Here is an 18,715-nt window from a genome sequence, read left to right as displayed (position 1 = left end):
GTTCCCCAGTCACTCATACACTCACACATACATACACAGTCACTCATCCACAGTCACACACAGTCGCTCATGCATAGATAGTCTTCCCTCCTTCCCTCTCTCTCTCCCCTTCCTCCCCTTCTTACCTCACACCTCCCCCTTTGTCACCCAACTCCTCTTACTCACCCCTTCCCCTTTCCTCCCCTCTTACTGTCTAAACACCCCCCCTTCAATCTCCCCTCTCTCTTTATTTATTATTCTCTCTCTCTCTCTCTCTCTCTCTCTCTCTCTCTCTCTCTCTCTCTCTCTCTCTCTCTCTCTCTCTCTCTCTCTCTCTCTCTCTCTCTCTCTCTCTCTCTCTCGTTCACCCATTACGTTTTGCCGGCCACGACGCATCATTTGTTTTGCCCCAATTAATGTTTGATAATTAATAGTTGGCTAACCCCTCAGGGCGGATCCAGAGAGAGAGAGAGAGAGAGAGGTAGGGGGAGTTTGTTGAGATAGATTACTTGCGAGGAACATATGTGTGTGTGTGTGTGTGTGTGTGTGTGTGTGTGTGTGTGTGTGCTTGTCCGTAAAAGCGTAAAAGAGAGAAAGTATTAAAGTAACATGTTAGAGGATTTTTTTTTTTCACTTTTTTTCATGTTCATTCCGTCGATAAGCTGATCTTTGTTCTGCTGTCAGTGTCAATCATATTCATCTCTATTATCTTGTTCAGCTTGTCTTTTTTTTTCTTACTTATCAATATCTCTCTCTCTCTCTCTCTCTCTCTCTCTCTCTCTCTCTCTCTCTCTCTCTCCACTTATCACCTGCGTATCATGTCTCCCTCCCCTTCAATCCACCTCGCTTCTCTCCCTTCCTCCTCTCCCTTCCCTCCTTTCCCCTCCCCATCTCTCCCTTCCCTCCCCTCCCCTCCTCTACCATGTCTTCCCCCGCCTCCCTTTCTCTTCCTCCCCCTCATCTACCATGCTTTCCTCGTCTCCCTTCCCCCTGCTCTTCCCTCCCCTCCTCTACCATGCTTTCCCCCTGCCTCCCTTTCTCTTCCTTCCCCTCCCCTCCCTTCTTCTGCCCTTGCTCGCCCTCCAAAACACCTGGCGAGGCGGGGATAACGCAGGTGTGACGGCGGTTTTAAGGTGAGCCATGGAGCAGTAAACGAGGAAGAGAACGATAGATAGATATAAACAGATAGAGATTTACATAGATTTGCATAGACGTTCAGACCTCACGTAACCCTTGGTCGAGACTAGGTGATTTGTACCAGTCCTTAACCCCTATGTGAAGAAGGATGAAAGGGAGAAAGACAGAAAGAAAGGAGAAACTGAAAGGGAGAAAGCAAGAAACAAATAAGGAAATAAAGAAAGAGAGAAGAAGAATGGAGGAGAAAGAAAAGAGAAATCAAGAATGAAATAAAGAAATAAAGAGAGAAAGAAACAAAGAAAGAGAGAAGGAAGGAAAGAAAGATAGAGAAAAAGGAAAAAAGAAAGAGGAAGAGGAAAAAGAGAAAACTAGTATTATATTTTCAGTCACTCTTGCATGAACGTTAATGTAGACGCGTATACCAGATTGTGATAGCAAGAACTGATGGTGTTTTCCTACTGTAACGTTACTGGCGAAATTACCCTGAGTCATTATAATAAGGTCCAGTGTTTTCAGTATTTTGTCGTCAGAGAGAAAGAAACAGACAGACAGAAAAAAAAATAGGTGGAAGAAGAGGAGAGTGAGAAAACAGCAGAAAAAGTAGTGGAAAAGGAAAAAAATGGTGTTATTGTTGATGATGATGAAGAGAAAGAAAGGAAAAAAAGAAAGGAGAAAGAAGACAAAAAGAAGAGGTAAAAGAAGAAATAGAAGAAGATGAAGATGATGATGATGATGATGAAGAAAAAGAAGAACAAGAAAAACAACAACAAAAACAAGAAAACAAACACCAATAACAAGAGAAAAAAAATCACTGATCACGGAAAGAAATTCATTAAAGAGGAAAAAAATGACACGAATTACAGACAGACAGACAGGAAGATAAACAGGACAAAAAAAAAGGAAATTAACCACCATGAAAAACGGATAAGCGGGATTTACTTTAGGCCGCGATAAGAAGAGTTGGGAGCGACAAAGATTATATTATCAAAGCGATATGATAAAACTAATGAAAAGCTGTATAGTGTAGAGCGTGTGTGTGTGTGTGTGTGTGTGTGTGTGTGTGTGTGTGTGTGTGTGTGTGTGTCTATTATTAGATCTTAAAGGGGTATGAGCGGAATGAATCATTAATGGAATAAGAACGAACTGCTTGAGAGAGAGAGAGAGAGAGAGTTCATTTTTCAGACACTTGACTCACGGAGAAAAGAAATATAATTGTATGAAAAACTCTCTCTCTCTCTCTCTCTCTCTCTCTCTCTCTCTCTCTCTCTCTCTCTCTCTCTCTCTCTGTGCGCCATTGAATGTATTGCTAGTGATGATCTAATGTGTGTGTGTGTGTGTGTGTGTGTGTGTGTGTGTGTGTGTGTGTGTGTGTGTGTGAAGATGATTTAAAGATGCTGATGTCATCCACGTAAACATACATTCACTTCACCTGTCTATTCCACCCGCCCACACATCCACCCATCCACCCACGCATACTCCCCCTCGCTCATCCACACCACCACTACCACTATTACTACTACTACTACTACTACTACTACCACTTCTACCACACTAAGCTTTCACACATCCCTTCCTCCATTTGCACCCTAGTCTCACTCTGTTTCCTCCTCCACCTTCCCCTCCTCCTCCTCCTCCTCGGCCGTAACACTTCCTGAATGCTCTTTAACTGAGTGTAGAATCTCAGGGAGTGGCTCTTGCTCTCTCCTGTGCTTTAAATATTCAGGGCTCACACTGGGGCGCGCGAACCGTGATGCATGAAAAAAGAGGAGGAGGAAGACGTGTGTGGGTGGGGGGTGGAGGAAGATGTGTGTGTGTGTGTGTGTGTGTGTGTGTGCGGATGTTCTGTTAGTGAACCTTTTCCGTCCTATAGCTGCCGTACTGTTATTTCTCTCTCTCTCTCTCTCTCTCTCTCTCTCTCTCTCTCTCTCTCTCTCTCTCTCTCTCTCTCTCTCTCTCTCTCTCTCTCTCTCTCTCTCTCTCTCTAACTTCCTTGTCTTGTATTACTGATGTTGTTTCTTCCTTTCTTCTTCCTCCTCCTCCTTCTCCTCTCTTCCTCCTCTTTCTTGCTATTTCTCTTCCTTTTCATATTTCTGTTTTCTCTTCTTTTCATTCTCTTCCTCTTTCTTATATTCTCCCTCCTCTCCCTTCTTTATTCCTCCTTCACGGTGATTCTTGCAAGGAAGAAAGGAAGAATAGAAGGAAGATGAGTAGTAAGGACATATACACTTGAGTATTAAGTTTCAGCCTGCGTGTGTGTGTGTGTGTGTGTGTGTGTGTGTGTGTGTGTGTGTGTGAGTATGCATCGTTCGAGCGGCCCTTTAAATATATAATTCACAGAGGCCACATACCATTGCACACATTCCCTGTAATAGTGCTTTTATGGGTCGATTTATTCTATTCTTATATTTATATGTAGACTTTTCAAATACTATATACACTTTTCTTTACACTATCATGATTCATACACGTTTTTATACCTTTTTTATCCTTTTGTGTCGTGTGTGTTGCTCTTTTTTGGCGTCAGTGAATTCCTGCCTCGGTTCCTCTTGCAATGGATGGTGTTTCTGGTAACCAATCCCCCCTGTTGCTTGCATGTCGCGTGGTGTGTGTGTGTGTGTGTGTGTGTGTGTGTGTGTGTGTGTGTGCTAGGGGGCGTAGGTCACACATCCCCTTGAATATCGACTCATAGTTAATATATTAGTAGCCGTGGCGGTAGGAGGAGCCAGTGCCACGCCACCACCACGCCACCACAACCGCTGTCATCAACGCTTAGCTTATTAGCCCTCACGAGGAATTTAACGTCACCAGGAAGTCTCTCTGTACCTCGGTCCCCTCCAGTACTACCCCAGCCCACCACCCGCTCAAATACCGCTCATAACTCGCAGTAAACACCCAAATAACCGTGAATCTCCAAACACGACATTTCCTCTTGTTTTGGCGCGTTTTCCTTCCCGCGATCAATAACTGCCTTCCCGCGCTTTCCGTCCAAATGCGAGTACCGGGCTGGCTCTCATCTTGACCTCGCTGCCGCCGCTTCACTCAGCCATGGCAGGACGTGTGGGTGATGGGAATGGCACTAATTACCTACCTTGTTTAAGTGAGGGTGGTGTAAGTATCCCGAGCGTTAAGGACCACGCCTAGACCAGCCACCACGCACGAATGATACTGACTTAGGCGCACCCTCCCGAGTCACCATCAGCGGCTCTCAGTTCATTCCTGCTCAGAGGTGCAATATACGCATGCGCTCTCCCTGCCTCCCTCCTCCTCCTCCTCCCACCTTCTCGCTCTCCCATGCTCATCCTCCTCCTCCTCATTCCTGTGTAATATCCATCCATCCCGCCCCCGCCCCCACCCCCCGTCTCTCTCTCTCTCTCTCTCTCTCTCTCTCTCTCTCTCTCTCTCTCTCTCTCTCTCTCTCTCTCTCTCTCTCTCATGATTATTGTTTATTTCTCATTCTTTCCTCTTTCTCTCTTTCTTACTTCTTTTCTTCGATGTTTCCTTCCTTCTTTTTGGTGTTCCAGTATTTTTTTTGTGATTTCCTTTTATGTATATTGTCTCTCTCTCTCTCTCTCTCTCTCTCTCTCTCTCTCTCTCTCTCTCTCTCTCTCTCTCTCTCTCTCTCTCGATAGGGGGCGAGTTTATGAGGGACAGAAGACGGGTGTGGCGACTGCTCGGCGCTTAGAGACAGGGAAGGGGGCGCCATTCCCTGCTAGTAGTGACAATAGAAACAGCAGAAGTAGTAGCAGTAGTAGTAGCAGTAGTAGTAGCAGTAGTAGTAGTAGTAGTAGTAATTGTTGTTGTAGTAGTAGTAGTAATAGTTGTAGCAGTAGTAGTAGTAGTAGTAGTAGTAGTAGTAGTATTTGGTTGTTTGCTACGTAGAAACTTTCTCTTTGTGGAATAAGATTGTGTTACTGTGTTTTCTATTGTCTGTTGCCTGTGTGTTGTGTAGTGTTGTAGTGTCTTCTGCATGGGTCTTCACTTCTTTGTGTTACTTAATTTTTTTTTTCGGTGGGGGGGGGGGTTAGAGTAGGTGTATCTTAAAATATATATTACCCTAACCCTCTGTCCCCTCATTTTTTATAATCTTCTAAATCTTTTTTGTTCTCTTTCTCCTCTCTCATCGCTTTCACTATCGTTACTCTTTCTCGGGACAGCTGAACAGATAGCTTATATTATAGTGTCCGCACTCCTCCCTGTCTACATGATTCGCCTCTTTCAGTAATAACAAAGAGGAGTCTGGATATCGTGTTGCCTTGCTTACCAACGTAAACAGCTTTGCAAGGCTCAAGTTTCCTCTGCAGCACAGGTGTGGGGGTCTTGCTTAACACCTTTCTTCATTGGATTTTCTTTTTTATATCTCGTAGTTGGAGTTTGTTCACTGTCGTGCTCTCTTTGCATATCCCCCAAAACTCTCTCCTACGCCCGGCCTCTTGAGGATGTGTACGTCTGTTTGAAAAGCCTCTCGTAGAAGCTGCTGGGCTGTTCATGGACTGTTTTGTGATCGTAGATATATTTTTACCCAATTTCTGCATCATCCCCTTCTCGCTCTCCCATTCACCTTCCCCTCGCCCCCTGTTGCTTGCATGTCGCGTGGTGTGTGTGTGTGTGTGAACGAAAGAATCACGGTTGCTCTTCTCTGTGACCTTGAAAAATAATCGTAATGGGATCCCGATACGTTTAAGAATACGGACCTGAATGACGTGCTGCATTTTTATTGATGTATCTTGTGGTATAAAGTGCGTTAGGAATATGGAAACAATGCCTGCGCCGTTGTTTTCCCTGGCACTCCTTTTCCCGTCCTTCCAACGCCCGACTCAAGCTGAAGAATACGGACCTGAATAACGCGCTTTTTTTTATTGATGTGTCGCGTGGTATAGAGTGCGTTAGGAATATGGAAACAATGCCTGCGCCGTTGTTTTCCCTGGCACTCCTTTTCCCGTCCTTCCAACGCCCGACTCAAGCTGAAGTGTTGGCTGAGGGCTGGCTGGTACTGGGCTGCCTCCTACCCAGCTAGTGGCTCCCTAAAGTTCATGTGTCCCGTTGGGTTCTTGATCTACCTTCTTGTTGAACTTGGTGCTGCTTCATGACATTCTCTCTCTCTCTCTCTCTCTCTCTCTCTCTCTCTCTCTCTCTCTCTCTCTCTCTCTCTCTCTCTCTCTCTCTCTCTCTCTCTCTCTCTCTCTCTCTCTCTCTCTCTCTCTCACACACACACACACAGAGGATCTAACTATTCTAACATATATCATCCACGCCCGCCGAATGCCGTGTGTGTGTGTGTGTGTGTGTGTGTGTGTGTGTGTGTGTGTGTGTGTGTGTGGCTAAGAAGCATAAACGAGGAATAAGGTTACTAATCCTAGTCAGATACAGAGGTGGGGGTGGTGGCAGCGGTGGAGGTCATGGTGGCAGCGGTGGAGGTCATGGTGGCAGCGGTGGAGGTCATGGTGGTTGTGGCCGAGCCGTTAGTATATATAGGAACGGGCGGGATGTGTTACTGGTCTTATTTTCTAAAAGGGAATTCATACCCCCAGGGAGTGTGAACACAAAAGTCCAGCATTTATATCTGCAGTGAAACCTATACATATGGAACGGACACTTGCCCCAGCCTTGTCATTAAGCCGCGTATTTTGGAAAATCAACCGCTTTGGTGCGAATCGCCATAACTCCCTTATTTCTGGGACTACAGAAAAGTTATTGGTATCAGTCGACGGCAAAATGCAAGGGCTATATTTAATGATTAGCGGCTGGGCTCGAAAACCGATTCGAAAGGGTCGAAAATCGAATAAATTCGCAAAAAAAAACTCGAAAAAAACGTATTTTTGAGTTCCCAACCTTGAAACCCACTCATTTTTTAGGATTTCAAAAAACTTATTTAATAAATGATTTAGCCCTGCCAATGTGCTTTCCAAAATGGTGCATAACTTTTCCCTACTCCCAGTAGTTTCGGTCGCGAGAGCTCGAAACGTAAACCCTGTTGAGAGAGATGTTGACGAACTCCAGACATTTTAACGTTTTTATCTAGTGTGGCCCTGCTATTGCCTCTAGAAGGCTGTAATTTGGCATGTAACCCCTCTTGGTAATGTAGTTTAACCAGTTCGAAGGATTTTTTGATAGTTCGATTCTAAGTCCGTCGTCGAGCCGTCACAAAATAACCTGTTTCTCGGCCCTTTTGCCGCGATTTGGACACGTCTTAGGTTTTTGCTTATAACTTTTATATATATGATTATTTAATGTTTTCCAATTTTTCTTTTCTGATTATTGATCTGTATTAAAATAGCTTTTATTTGACACTAAGAACACCTTCCTAGCTTCAGTAGTTTTCGCTCGAACTCGACCGGAAGTCGCGATGAACATTCGCCGAATCTGACTCATTTCACGCGCCGCGACGAAAAACCTTCCTGACGCCACAAAAAAATGATATATCTGCATAAAAATTCATATATGAACACTTCAATATGTTGACTATCTTGTATTAAAACCATTTTGAGATATCTATATAAAAAGTTATTATTTTTATGTAATCATTTCACTATATAAATCAACCTATATTAAGCGCCTTATTATACATGTTATTTTATTTATTTATTTATTTTATTTTTTTAGTATTCAACCATATTTCTTCCCATTTATGAATAATACATTTAATTTGCTTTCGTTTGATACCAAATATATATATATATATATATATATATATATATATATATATATATATATATATATATATATATATATATATATATATATATATATATATATAAAACTTGTGTACTTTTGTCGCTAGTCCCAATATAATTCTGCCGCGTCAGCTGCTATTAAGCGAGTCTTGTATCATTCCCACCCTTTTTTTTTATAATATTGTTATTATTGTTGAACCGGGGGGGGGGGGGGGGGGGCCCACAGGAAGAGACATGTAAGGGTGACCTGTGGGGTCAGGGACAGGTGAGCTCAAATCTAACAGGTGTTTCTCTGAACACGCACAACACCCTACTTGGTGTCCTGACATTTTTACAAACGTCAGATTCACGCTGGAGTTCAACCAGGGCACATAACTCTCGCTGTGTTTAGTTTACTTTTTTTATTTTCTTCAATACACTTATATGTTGTTACGCCTCTAGCTTTATGTGAATGTGTGGTTGAGTGAATGAGAGAGATGATGTAATCATGATGACAGGACAATGTTCACCCCAGCACGGGAGGCAAGCGACGAATATATGCTTGAATACTAAAAAAAAAAAATAATAATAATAATTAACATTTACAATAAGGCGCTTGATATAGGCTGCTTTATATTGTGAAATGATTATATAGAAATAGTAACTTTTTATATTGAGTGAGTGGTTGAAGCCCTTTCACATGGATTTAGTCAATAAGGATGATAATGGTGACGACAATAATAATAATAATAATAATAATAATAATAATAATAATAATAATAATAATAATAATAATAATAATAAAGCCCCTCCATAGTAAACATCCAACAGCCCAGCCCAGGACCAAGGTGACGTGTGAGGCGCTGGCTGGGCGGCACAAGGGCGGCTGTCACTTCTTATCCCTACCCTCGTTGCTGGCTCCTACTCCTCTCCTGCACACCGCCGCGATGGGTCAGTCCTCCTACACACACAGAGAAGGAAATAACTTGCAAAATGGGTGTTAATTGTATGTAAACGCCGTCAACGGATACTCGATCAGGGCAATGCACCGGCCCCGCGCCCCACGGCTGAGGGTTAGGTTACTTGACAGGTGGTATAAATAGTCTTGACAGGTGGTATAAATAGTCTTGACAGGTGGTATAAATAGTCTTGACAGGTGGTATAAATAGTCTTGACAGGTGGTATAAATAGTCTTGACAGGTGGTATAAATAGTCTTGACAGATGGTATAGATAGTCTTGACAGGTGGTATAATCCTTTGCCGCTTGGTTATGTTAGGTTACTTGACAGGATAATAATGATCCTTTGTAGCTTGGTTAGTTCAGTTTTTTTATCTACTCTTACACCCGTCACTGTATTCACTTCTTGTTGCTACTTACTAAATTAAAAGGTCCCAGTATAATCCGTTGCCGCTTGGTTAGTACAGTTTCTTTTATCTAGTTTTACACCCGTCACTGTATTCGCCTCTTGTTGCTACTTACTAAATTAAAAGGTCCCAGTATAATCCGTTGCCGCTTCGTTAGTACAGTTTTTTTATCTAGTCTTACACCCGTCACTGTATTCGCCTTGGTTAAGATTCGTTTTAGTACCGTGCCAGTAGGTAATGAAATACTGGCACGGTACTAAAACGAATCTTTACCTTAGCCGGTTGTTCCTACTTTGTTCAGAACTGCATAAATTAAAAGGTCCCTAGGTTGACTAGATGTAGGTCTCGAGTATTCAATGGAAGGAGGGAATTTTTCACTGTTTTGAGAGTAGAAATTGAGTCCAGCAAACGTCAGGACTCACCCTCTGTAGAAGTTATATAAAGTCTGTTCCCTTCCAGCTCAGGCCCAGGGTAGCTGCCAGTATCCTTCAGGAGAACCAAAGGATACAATCTGTTGATATACATAGATAATAAAAGTCACTAACGTCAGGACCCTCTGTAGAAGCTATATAAAGTCTGTTCCTTCCAGCTCAGGCCCAGGGTAGCTGCCAGTATCCTTCAGGAGAACCAAAGGATACAATCTGTTGATATACGTAGATAATAAAAGTCATTAACATGATCAGAAAGCATGATCCCAGCCCACCGTGAAGATTGGTTTTATGGAGGAGTCAGTATGTATCTTATTTCCTACTAGGCCAATTGTTGTTCTGCTGTCATGTATGTCCTCTACTAACGTACTTGAAGATGGAGCAGATGTGTTGAAACGGCGGGTCCCCAGACTGGCCATGGTGATGATACCTAAATCTACGACAACAACAACAACAAAACACAGAAGAGCACAGAGATAAAAAAAAAAAAGCAAGAGTGAAAATAGTCATGAAATGTGTGTGAGAACCTATGTGGTCACGGGCAGCTGAGAGTTCCATTGAGCCGTGCAGCAGCCAACCCCCACAGCTACACTCCAACAGGCTCTTATGAACAGGGGGCTCCTCTCCCCTTGACTTCCCTGTGTCTTCACATTTCATCGCATTGGGCTCAGCAACCCGAGGCTATGCAGGTTCACACACACAATTCATGGCTACTTTCACACTTGTTCTCAGCTTTACATTTTTTCCTGCGGTTTTATGGAAGGTTTGAAAGTCAATTGAAGACATATATGACAACAGAAGAGCAATTGACTAAGTTGGACATGAGATATGAACTCATCCATAAAACAAACCTATGCTCAGCCCACTTTTGGTCCATATTATTTTGAAGGAAAACATTTATTATGAAGTTATTGGTTGGAAGGAGGAAAGACTAATATATAAAGATCATCTAAATGACTCCTATCAACAGTTAATAGTGTTGTAACTTATAAGAAAAGTTATAGGTCTGTAAGAGATATTTTGAGTCAGACTATGTACATAATCTAAATGATATTTTCAGGTGGTAATATAAGAGACTCTGAATATCGTAAGTATAACCAAGTGTTAGTGAGGCATTTGCTTGAGTCACATGATTGCTGAATGCTTGTGCATTTACTCTTGATTACCTGCACAAGGCTGCATTTGATTCCAATAGATATTCAGTAGCCACAACACAAATACAGTTTTAGCAACACACTACTCTTAAATAGGCACATTTAGCTTGTGTGAACTTTTTTTTCCCTTTTTGAGATCCTTTTTTCTTGCACTCACTGTCCATTCCCGGAGAGTTCTTTGCTGTTTGATTAAGTTTTATGCTGACTAACATTGAATAGTATAAGAAACACAAGTCTATTCAGAGTTTGAGGGTTGCATATAAACTAACACCAGAGTTTGGCTTGTGTGAGAATGTAATGCTTCTTGTTGATACTAACAAGTGACTTTGAATGCGACAAAAATAACAAAAATATTTGGATTGATTTCTGTTTGTTGAGGTTTTGAACATTCAACTAACACACCCACATGTTTCAGTTGCTACTCAGTTGCCTTCACACACAAAAAAAGGTAATGAATGAAAATTTAACAATACCGTAAGTGTTTTAACCAAAGATTAGATAATGTCTGGCGTCTCTGTAATGAACAAACCATAATTACTGGTTGCTACCCCTTACACAGAGTATCAGTATCCATGGGCTTGACTTTCAGGAATTTAACATTCATTTAATTTTAAACTGGGTTAAGATTTGGATGAATATCCAAATTATGTAATACATATAGGCTTTTGATATAGAATTAAGAAAGGACAGACCAGAATGTATTCTGCTCAACTTGTATATATCCCAGGCAAAAAAATGTTATTAAACTGATTTTCATTAATCATTTTGTTGTTTGCTATGACTGGTGCATATATTTCTGCATTTTTTTTATTGTGTGGTCAATTTGCTTATCTTACTCCTCTTTTAATAGAACTTTTAATGTAAGTAAAATTTTCATGATGTATGTACTACCTTTTTTTGTGATGGAGGAGGAAATGTAATGTAATTTATTTCAATACCAACTAACAAAACTCGTAAAATAGTAGGATGTGATAAGATCTTTACACATTACCTGGGGCTGTATTAATAAAGACTTTGAAAGTGAAATTTAACTTTCAAAGCAGAGATTTCTTCAAGGTTTCCTTCTAACTTCTAGAAATAGCAAGTTTACTTTTAGTATTTCTTAAAAGCCTCCAAAAGTGTATAGTCCTCGGAGTGTACTTTCACTACCTTATAAGCTGGGTTGGTTTGTTTATGTTCAGCAAATGTCGACAAGCAGGGCAGCTCATATCATCCTAAATACTCAACTTAGTATGTTCAGAAATGTAACTGATTAATACCAGAAAATCTTATAAACCTTAAATCTTTGTTATATAGCCCAAACTTGAGGCTGTAATCATAAGCAACCAAGCTGCTACATGGCAAAAGTAATGATATTCACTCCACCTTCTGGGAAGTGAGGTAATAACCACCAGAAGAAGAAGACCTAGTACCCCTTGAAAAGAAAAGCTAAAAGTTTTTATTAATACACCCCCTGATATTTAAGGCTGCTTAATTTGTAGTTTCTGAAGATAATAGATACAAAGGGAGCTGTTATGTATACAGAATCTATAGCAATTGAAAATTAATATATGTAGTGGCTACCATAAAACTTGGTTTTGGTTTAGAGTTCAAGAGTAAAGGTTAGCTGTAGGTCACTATTTGTTTGCAGTGGGAGCAGAGGATCCGCTGGTGTATTTCGGTGAAAACTTACTTGACCTTTACTTTCATTGTGAGGTGCAGAATTTTCATTGCTATCAGTTAACGTGTGGTTGAGCTTGATTTTTGACGTCACAGGTGACAAGATTGCTGACAAGTCCAGCCTTTATAACCAGCTCCTGTGAAAAGAAACAAAACAGACCAGACAGACATTACTCTTCATGAAACAAGATACTATTCCCTATATCTTGCATGTCACATTCTTTCCAGGAACTCTTTCACTGCTTCAATCACTCATTCATGTCTCTCTAGTCAGCCCCAGCAGTAGTACTATCCACTTGTCAAGTTCTCTCAACAAACACATTCACTTTACATCCCATCTCAGTCAGAAACACTTGCATCATTTTCATTCTCTCTGGTATACTTTTTACATTATAGCACGATATGCTCCTTAGTCTCTTACACATCCCTGTCACACACCTGACACAATTTGTTGCAGCACTCAGACTACCTGTAGTTCCATGTATTCACATCCGTACACTTTGCTCTAGCTCAGAAAAGATCACCTCCCAGGCTTTCCTCATTCTAGTTCTCATACTTTGGGGCCTCTTTCTCTTTGTACCAATCCAGAGTTTCTTTTCTTTTCATTTACTTGTTTAGTCCTTTATCTTTCACTTCTTTATCTATATATCTCATTTTTCCTTTCTTACATTCTACTCAAACCCCTCTCTGTTTCTCTTTGTCATTCTCCATTCAACCAGATTCTTACTACCCTCAAAAGGTTGATGCACCTCTTAACATACTATTCCTGTCTTTCACACTTCCACATTTCTACACTCATTTGCTATCTATTTTATTCCACAGGTGTACCTCTCTTATTAATCTTGATTTCTCCATTTGCTCCAGCCTCACCTTATATCTCGGGGTTGCTTTCATATGCCTTTCCCAAAAAGTACACCATCCCATATGACTGCATTATCCGTATATAACAGCATACGTATTGTATCCTCTCCATCTCTCACTCCTACATTCATTCTTCTCAACTTGACTGCTATTTTTTTATAGTTCCTCTGTGTACAAACTAAACAGGGTTGGTGATAGAATGCAACCTTGCCTCACTCCTCTCTCACTCTTCATCCAGTCCCTCTAGATTCTGTTCAGTACCTTCCTTGCTATACTATGACTTTGACTTCAGTGTCTCTCCATACTCCCATTTAGACAACTTTTAGTCACTGAAAATCATCATTTTCCTTTAACCTCACAAGATTTCCCTATACGTACATATCTTGTTTTTTTATGGTATTTGTACCCGTAGAATGTTACAGAATTATCTACTTTTCCATTCTTTCAGATGTATACCTTGTCCTTGTTAACATTTGTTTTGAGCCTCCTCTGACTGCTAATACTTAGTACAGCTCAACCTCGCCTGCCTAGATGAATAGTATATCATGCAGATTAATAGGCAGTGGTTTGTTTCATTTCATTTAACTCCATACTCTGTAGGGTAATTTAAACTCAACAAAATAAGTCTGCCTCTTCTCAAAAGCCAACTTTCTTATTGTCAGCATACCCTCTGAGCTTCCTTATGCAGTTTCCACTAAACTTGAGTTTTATAGTTTTACAATTTGTCCTACTTTTGGAGTACAGGATAGTGTTAAATGCAAAGTTGCTAATTACCAGAAATCTTAAGTGTCCCACAAAGCTCCCCCTGCAGCCTTTTTATATGCTTTCTCCAAATCCATTAATGTACAATTACTGACTTTCTACTCTGATTGGCATATGAGTGGCAAAAATCTGATCTGAATCTTTGCTGAGCTCACCTTGATTACCAGACTCCCCAATGATTCAATCATCCCAAATCAGTCTCTTTTTTTATTACTATAATAGCAATAATAATAATAATATTTACTATTATTATTATTTTTTTATTATTATTATTATTATTATTATTAACTATTGATTATTATCATTATCATTATTATTACCATCACCTTCCTCAGTATAATGGCTCACTTTAATGTGGCTGGAATACTATCATATATGTTCAAGCTACCACTAAACATTTTGTCTTTACTGTACTTTCTAGTGTAGTCACTGCACACATCAAAATGCTGCTGATTTTGCACAAAATCCAAAGTGCACTTTTTATGAGGGACAACTTAATATAGATTTTAGATAGAGTATGTTTGTATAACTAGTACGCATACAAATTAACATATTTGAACAATACATTACCATATGTAAGTGCATTATTTAGTTTAAATATCTGATTTTATTCACTATAAACTCATGAATAATACATTATATATATACATAATTTACTTGTTAGTGTCTAAATACTTCATGATAACTCGGGACTTACAATACTTCTTGTTATGTGTATTCTAAAATCTTATTTTATGTGCTGGCAGGTGTGAGCACTCCAGCCTCCTTTGGTCTGTCCATCCTGTGCTGTTTGTTAGTATTCTCAACACTGCAAATGTACAAGAACCCATTGGCCTCAACCAGGCTAATGACCCTCATCGCTGGATATGTTGCATCCTGGCTCTTCATTTTCATGTTGACTGTATCCTTTTAACTGCAGAGTGGTTATGGGTAGATATTAGAATTTTAAGCACTGCAGTTGTCATATAAAGTTGCTTGTCATTTATTATAATCTTGACTCACATTAGTGTTTAGATGATAGGTAATATGGAAAGACTTATGTAGATGATAGGTAATATGGAAAGACTTATGTTAGGGTTAGCAGTCTGTGGGATGTCTTGAGAATATATGTATGTTGTGGGAGGGCATGTTGAAGGAATCAAGTACAAGGATGCAAATGCCTCTGTGTGATGAATGGGCAGTTGAATGAGAATGTTCATATATGGTGTGGTTGTATAACAGTGGGATGATTTGTATACCCCTTTTTCAGTATTTTCTCATTATGACGAACACTTTTAAAAGGAAAGTATAAAGACCTTTTTATTCTATCTCAGAACTGCTGTGGGTTTTTTTCTTTTATATTTTTGTTTTGCCCTTGAGGTGCCTCTTGCTGTAAAAATGGGGATGAGTTTTAAAAGGAAAGTTGTTAGGTAAAATATTGAATGCATGAAAAGGAAGTTAGAAGGGAAAATTGGAGGTGTCTGTCATGACCACTCCTTCAGAGAAACTGGTCATATAGGGACCAGATATCAGAGATGTAGAGTGATGGATAGTAGCATTGAAAATCAAATTTATAAACAGATTCTATCTATGTAAATCTCCAACACCATGCTCCCTCATGGAAACCTCCCTCACAGAGGTGGCCCCACCACAAGTGTCTTCAACTTTCCCTGTTCCAGCACTCCATCTCAGCACACTCAATCCCACACCTACCTACTCTTTCTCTCCTATACTTATCCACTCTATTAGTAAACAGGTTACATAAATGAAAAATATTCAGAGGCAGGGCTAAGAGTTATCCTTATTGTACCCCTAGTATTTCCTTAACTCTATAACAGGCTGTGAGCAACTTGGAGAACATTGTATTTGGCAAAGGGTTCCAGGCCCGGGTCATACCAGAAGTGGCCCTTTGCATGGTTCTGGCATGCTCAGCAGCTGGCATGGTGCATCGGGTGTCAGTTACTGTATGGTAGGTAGTCATCAGCTATTTCCTAATGCTAAAAGGAATATTCATGTCTTAAATGTGATAATGAATAACAAGCTTTATGTCAATGAAATAAGTCTTCAGGTTTGATTTCTTAATATGATGTGACCACAGGAACCCTTTCTGGGGTATATGTGTAGTACTATATAACCATTTATTTGACCCAAAGATCATTCATGTATATAATCCCAACTTGAAAATTGCTCTCCATTGGCTCAACTCAAAAGATTTCTCAAAAATATGGACATTAATGTGTTTGACATACTGTCTGTTTATAGTAATGTTGACAAGAATGTGATATTTATATTATGGGCTGAAACTAAATATAAATTTAATATTCCAATGTTTTCTTTGTTAATTGAGTGTGGTAGAATATCATTTGAGGAGTTCTTTGTTCAAAATTATTTTTCGAGAGAAGTAAATTAGTATGTAACATGGCTCATTAAATTTCAGCCTTCTTTGCTCCATGGTTGGGCTCTACTACATCAACAAGATGGGGCAGTCCAGCACCACTCCCGCTGCTCCTTCAGTGTCAGGTTCAAAAAAGAAAAAGTAAAGAAACTGGAAATCTGATGTCAAAGGCAGACCACTGGTCACATATACATTTCATACCTAGAAAAGAAAGTTTGCTTGTTAAAATTCACTTGTTCATTCATTTAAAATGTATTAGTATTCTGTGATGAATATGAATATACTGTCTTTTGTTATCCAAAACAGTTTTATTGAATTTCTAATGCATATGTAGGAGCAAAGTTTTGTAATAAAGGAGAAAAGTATTCATGTGCCCACCTACATCCCAATGGAAACCAGTGGTTCTGAGCGCTGCAGATGATTTTTGCTCTTAATTTTTCATGGAATTTTAGAGATCTAAGTGGACCTTTCAGTTTGCTATAACAATATGCAGACATGGCCATAGTTATGACCAGTTGGATCTTCTTTAACTTTTTAGATTGGCAAGTAACTGAAAAATTAAATTTCAGTAAAGGATGCAAGAGACCTGATGAATCATTTATAAGAATAAAGAGTTAATGGGTAGAATGTAGGTACATATGAACCAGTAAGTCTTGGGCCTCTGTGTGTTGAAAGCCATTTTGACTCCAGTCCATTATTTGGTGCTGACAACGATGTTATAGCATTAAGAGAGTGCACCTCAGAGCATGTGGAAGTGCAATGTGTTCTATTTTACTAAGTAATCATTCTTTGCCTTTCGTGTATTTTCCACATTTTCTTATTGAAGTTTTATTTTATTGTTTTTTGACTAGAAAATTAATATGCTTCACAGTTATTATTCTTGGTGAAGCATAAATGATAGCTTTTCCATTATGTCTTCATAGATAGTAAAGCCATAATTTACAAGTGACATGCAGGCAGAAATATTGGTGGGTTCCATAGTCATGGTTGTGGATGCCTTAATTTTCTTTTATGTCTTCTTTCCTCATGATTTTTGCTATTGCCCTGCATCTGAAATACACTAATCAACAACTTAAGGCTAAGATACACACAACACTATGCCTTGCAGCTCATTTATAGGGTAAAATGTGCTGGATCAAAGACCCGTGCCCACGCCCTCTCCTCAGCCACTTCTAATGAGCAGGGGTGGGCAGGTACCGGTACTAACGGTACCAGCTAAACGGTACGGTACCGGTACCAGATTGCTCGGTACCGGTACCAGTTGCTCGGATTATTGGATTTAGATAATTCTTCATGTCCGATTTTTTTTTTTAGGTTGCTAATAAATATTGTTATTGTTATTAGACTATGATCGAGTACATCCATAATAACTATAAATGCTATTTTTTTATCGAAAAAATAAATATTCACTTCATTCAGAGAGAGATATTTACATAGATTTACATAGAAAATCAGATCACACAGACCCCATGGTCCAGACTAGGTGGTCTGTCCTTAAACCTAAGTGATTTTACATTAATCAGAAGGCTCCTTAACGCTGCATTTCTACTCTAGTTGATATTAAGTTGAAGGAGAGAGAGAGAGAGAGAGAGAGAGTTTTCTTTACAGGAAATTTATTTGGGAATTTCATCAGTCATTATGAGAAAAAAAAAATCCTTCCGGTACCGGTACCGGTACTAACGGTACTTGAGTTTTCGGTACCGGTACTACCGGTACTCAAATTAACGGTACTTGCCCATCCCTACTAATGAGTCTCCTTGTTTGTCCCTGTAGGCTGGCTAACGTTTATCCCTATCATCAAACATTAGTGGTGTTATCAGGAGTGCACTCTTTGATATTGTTATTTTTATAGTGATTTTTCAGTAGAGATAGCGAATTTGATACAGATGACCCACGTAGCCTTCACATCATGTGCTGGCCGGTCAGAACAAGGCGAGAGTCATTACGAGGCTGCGACTCAGTCTCATGCTTTTAAAACCTCTCGAAATACCGTAGGAAAGAGTGTAAAGATAAAAAGTGTGAAAATAGCCAAGCTGTAGGCAAGTGCGTACGACAATTATGGCCAAAGCTTGGTGTACGACCTTTTGCCGATTTCCAACCAAAAAACTGTCTCCACCACCCCAATAACTAGCTTCACTTATATTTATCGTTGAAATGGTTAATTACTGATGTCTTTTTGACAGAGTTAATCGTCAAAAACCGGTAAATACATTGTGGCGAATACGACAATCTGGCACCGCTGCTCCGAGGCTCAAGCAACAATGCCAGATTGTCGTACTCAGTTTCTCATATTTCCCGATTTCCATTCCAAAAACTGTTTCCTGGGCCACAATAACGAGATTTATT

The 18,715-nt window shown here is 39.9% G+C and overlaps 1 protein-coding gene across 3 annotated transcripts; it reads left to right on the top strand.

Moving 5' to 3' along the window:
* Positions 1 to 8,597: 8,597 nt before the first annotated feature.
* LOC126996468 (keratinocyte-associated protein 2-like) lies at positions 8,598 to 16,736 on the top strand. 3 transcript variants are annotated; one of them, XM_050856938.1, is made up of 6 exons: positions 8,610 to 8,717; positions 10,620 to 10,646; positions 11,129 to 11,161; positions 14,742 to 14,896; positions 15,813 to 15,943; positions 16,412 to 16,736. In XM_050856938.1, the coding sequence occupies exons 1-6, from the start codon at positions 8,714 to 8,716 to the stop codon at positions 16,512 to 16,514; spliced, it is 453 nt and encodes a 150-aa protein (XP_050712895.1). In that variant the 5' UTR covers positions 8,610 to 8,713; the 3' UTR covers positions 16,515 to 16,736. The 3 variants fall into 3 exon arrangements, with proteins under 3 accessions (XP_050712896.1, XP_050712895.1, XP_050712894.1); XM_050856937.1 differs by lacking the exon at positions 8,610 to 8,717 and adding an exon at positions 8,745 to 8,772; XM_050856939.1 differs by lacking the exon at positions 11,129 to 11,161 and having other exon boundaries at positions 8,598 to 8,717.
* Positions 16,737 to 18,715: the final 1,979 nt, after the last annotated feature.

Source organism: Eriocheir sinensis, chromosome 10, assembly GCF_024679095.1.
Source record: "Eriocheir sinensis breed Jianghai 21 chromosome 10, ASM2467909v1, whole genome shotgun sequence".
In the NCBI taxonomy this organism is placed as follows: domain Eukaryota; kingdom Metazoa; phylum Arthropoda; class Malacostraca; order Decapoda; family Varunidae; genus Eriocheir; species Eriocheir sinensis.
This window is presented reverse-complemented; position numbering and strand designations above follow the sequence as displayed.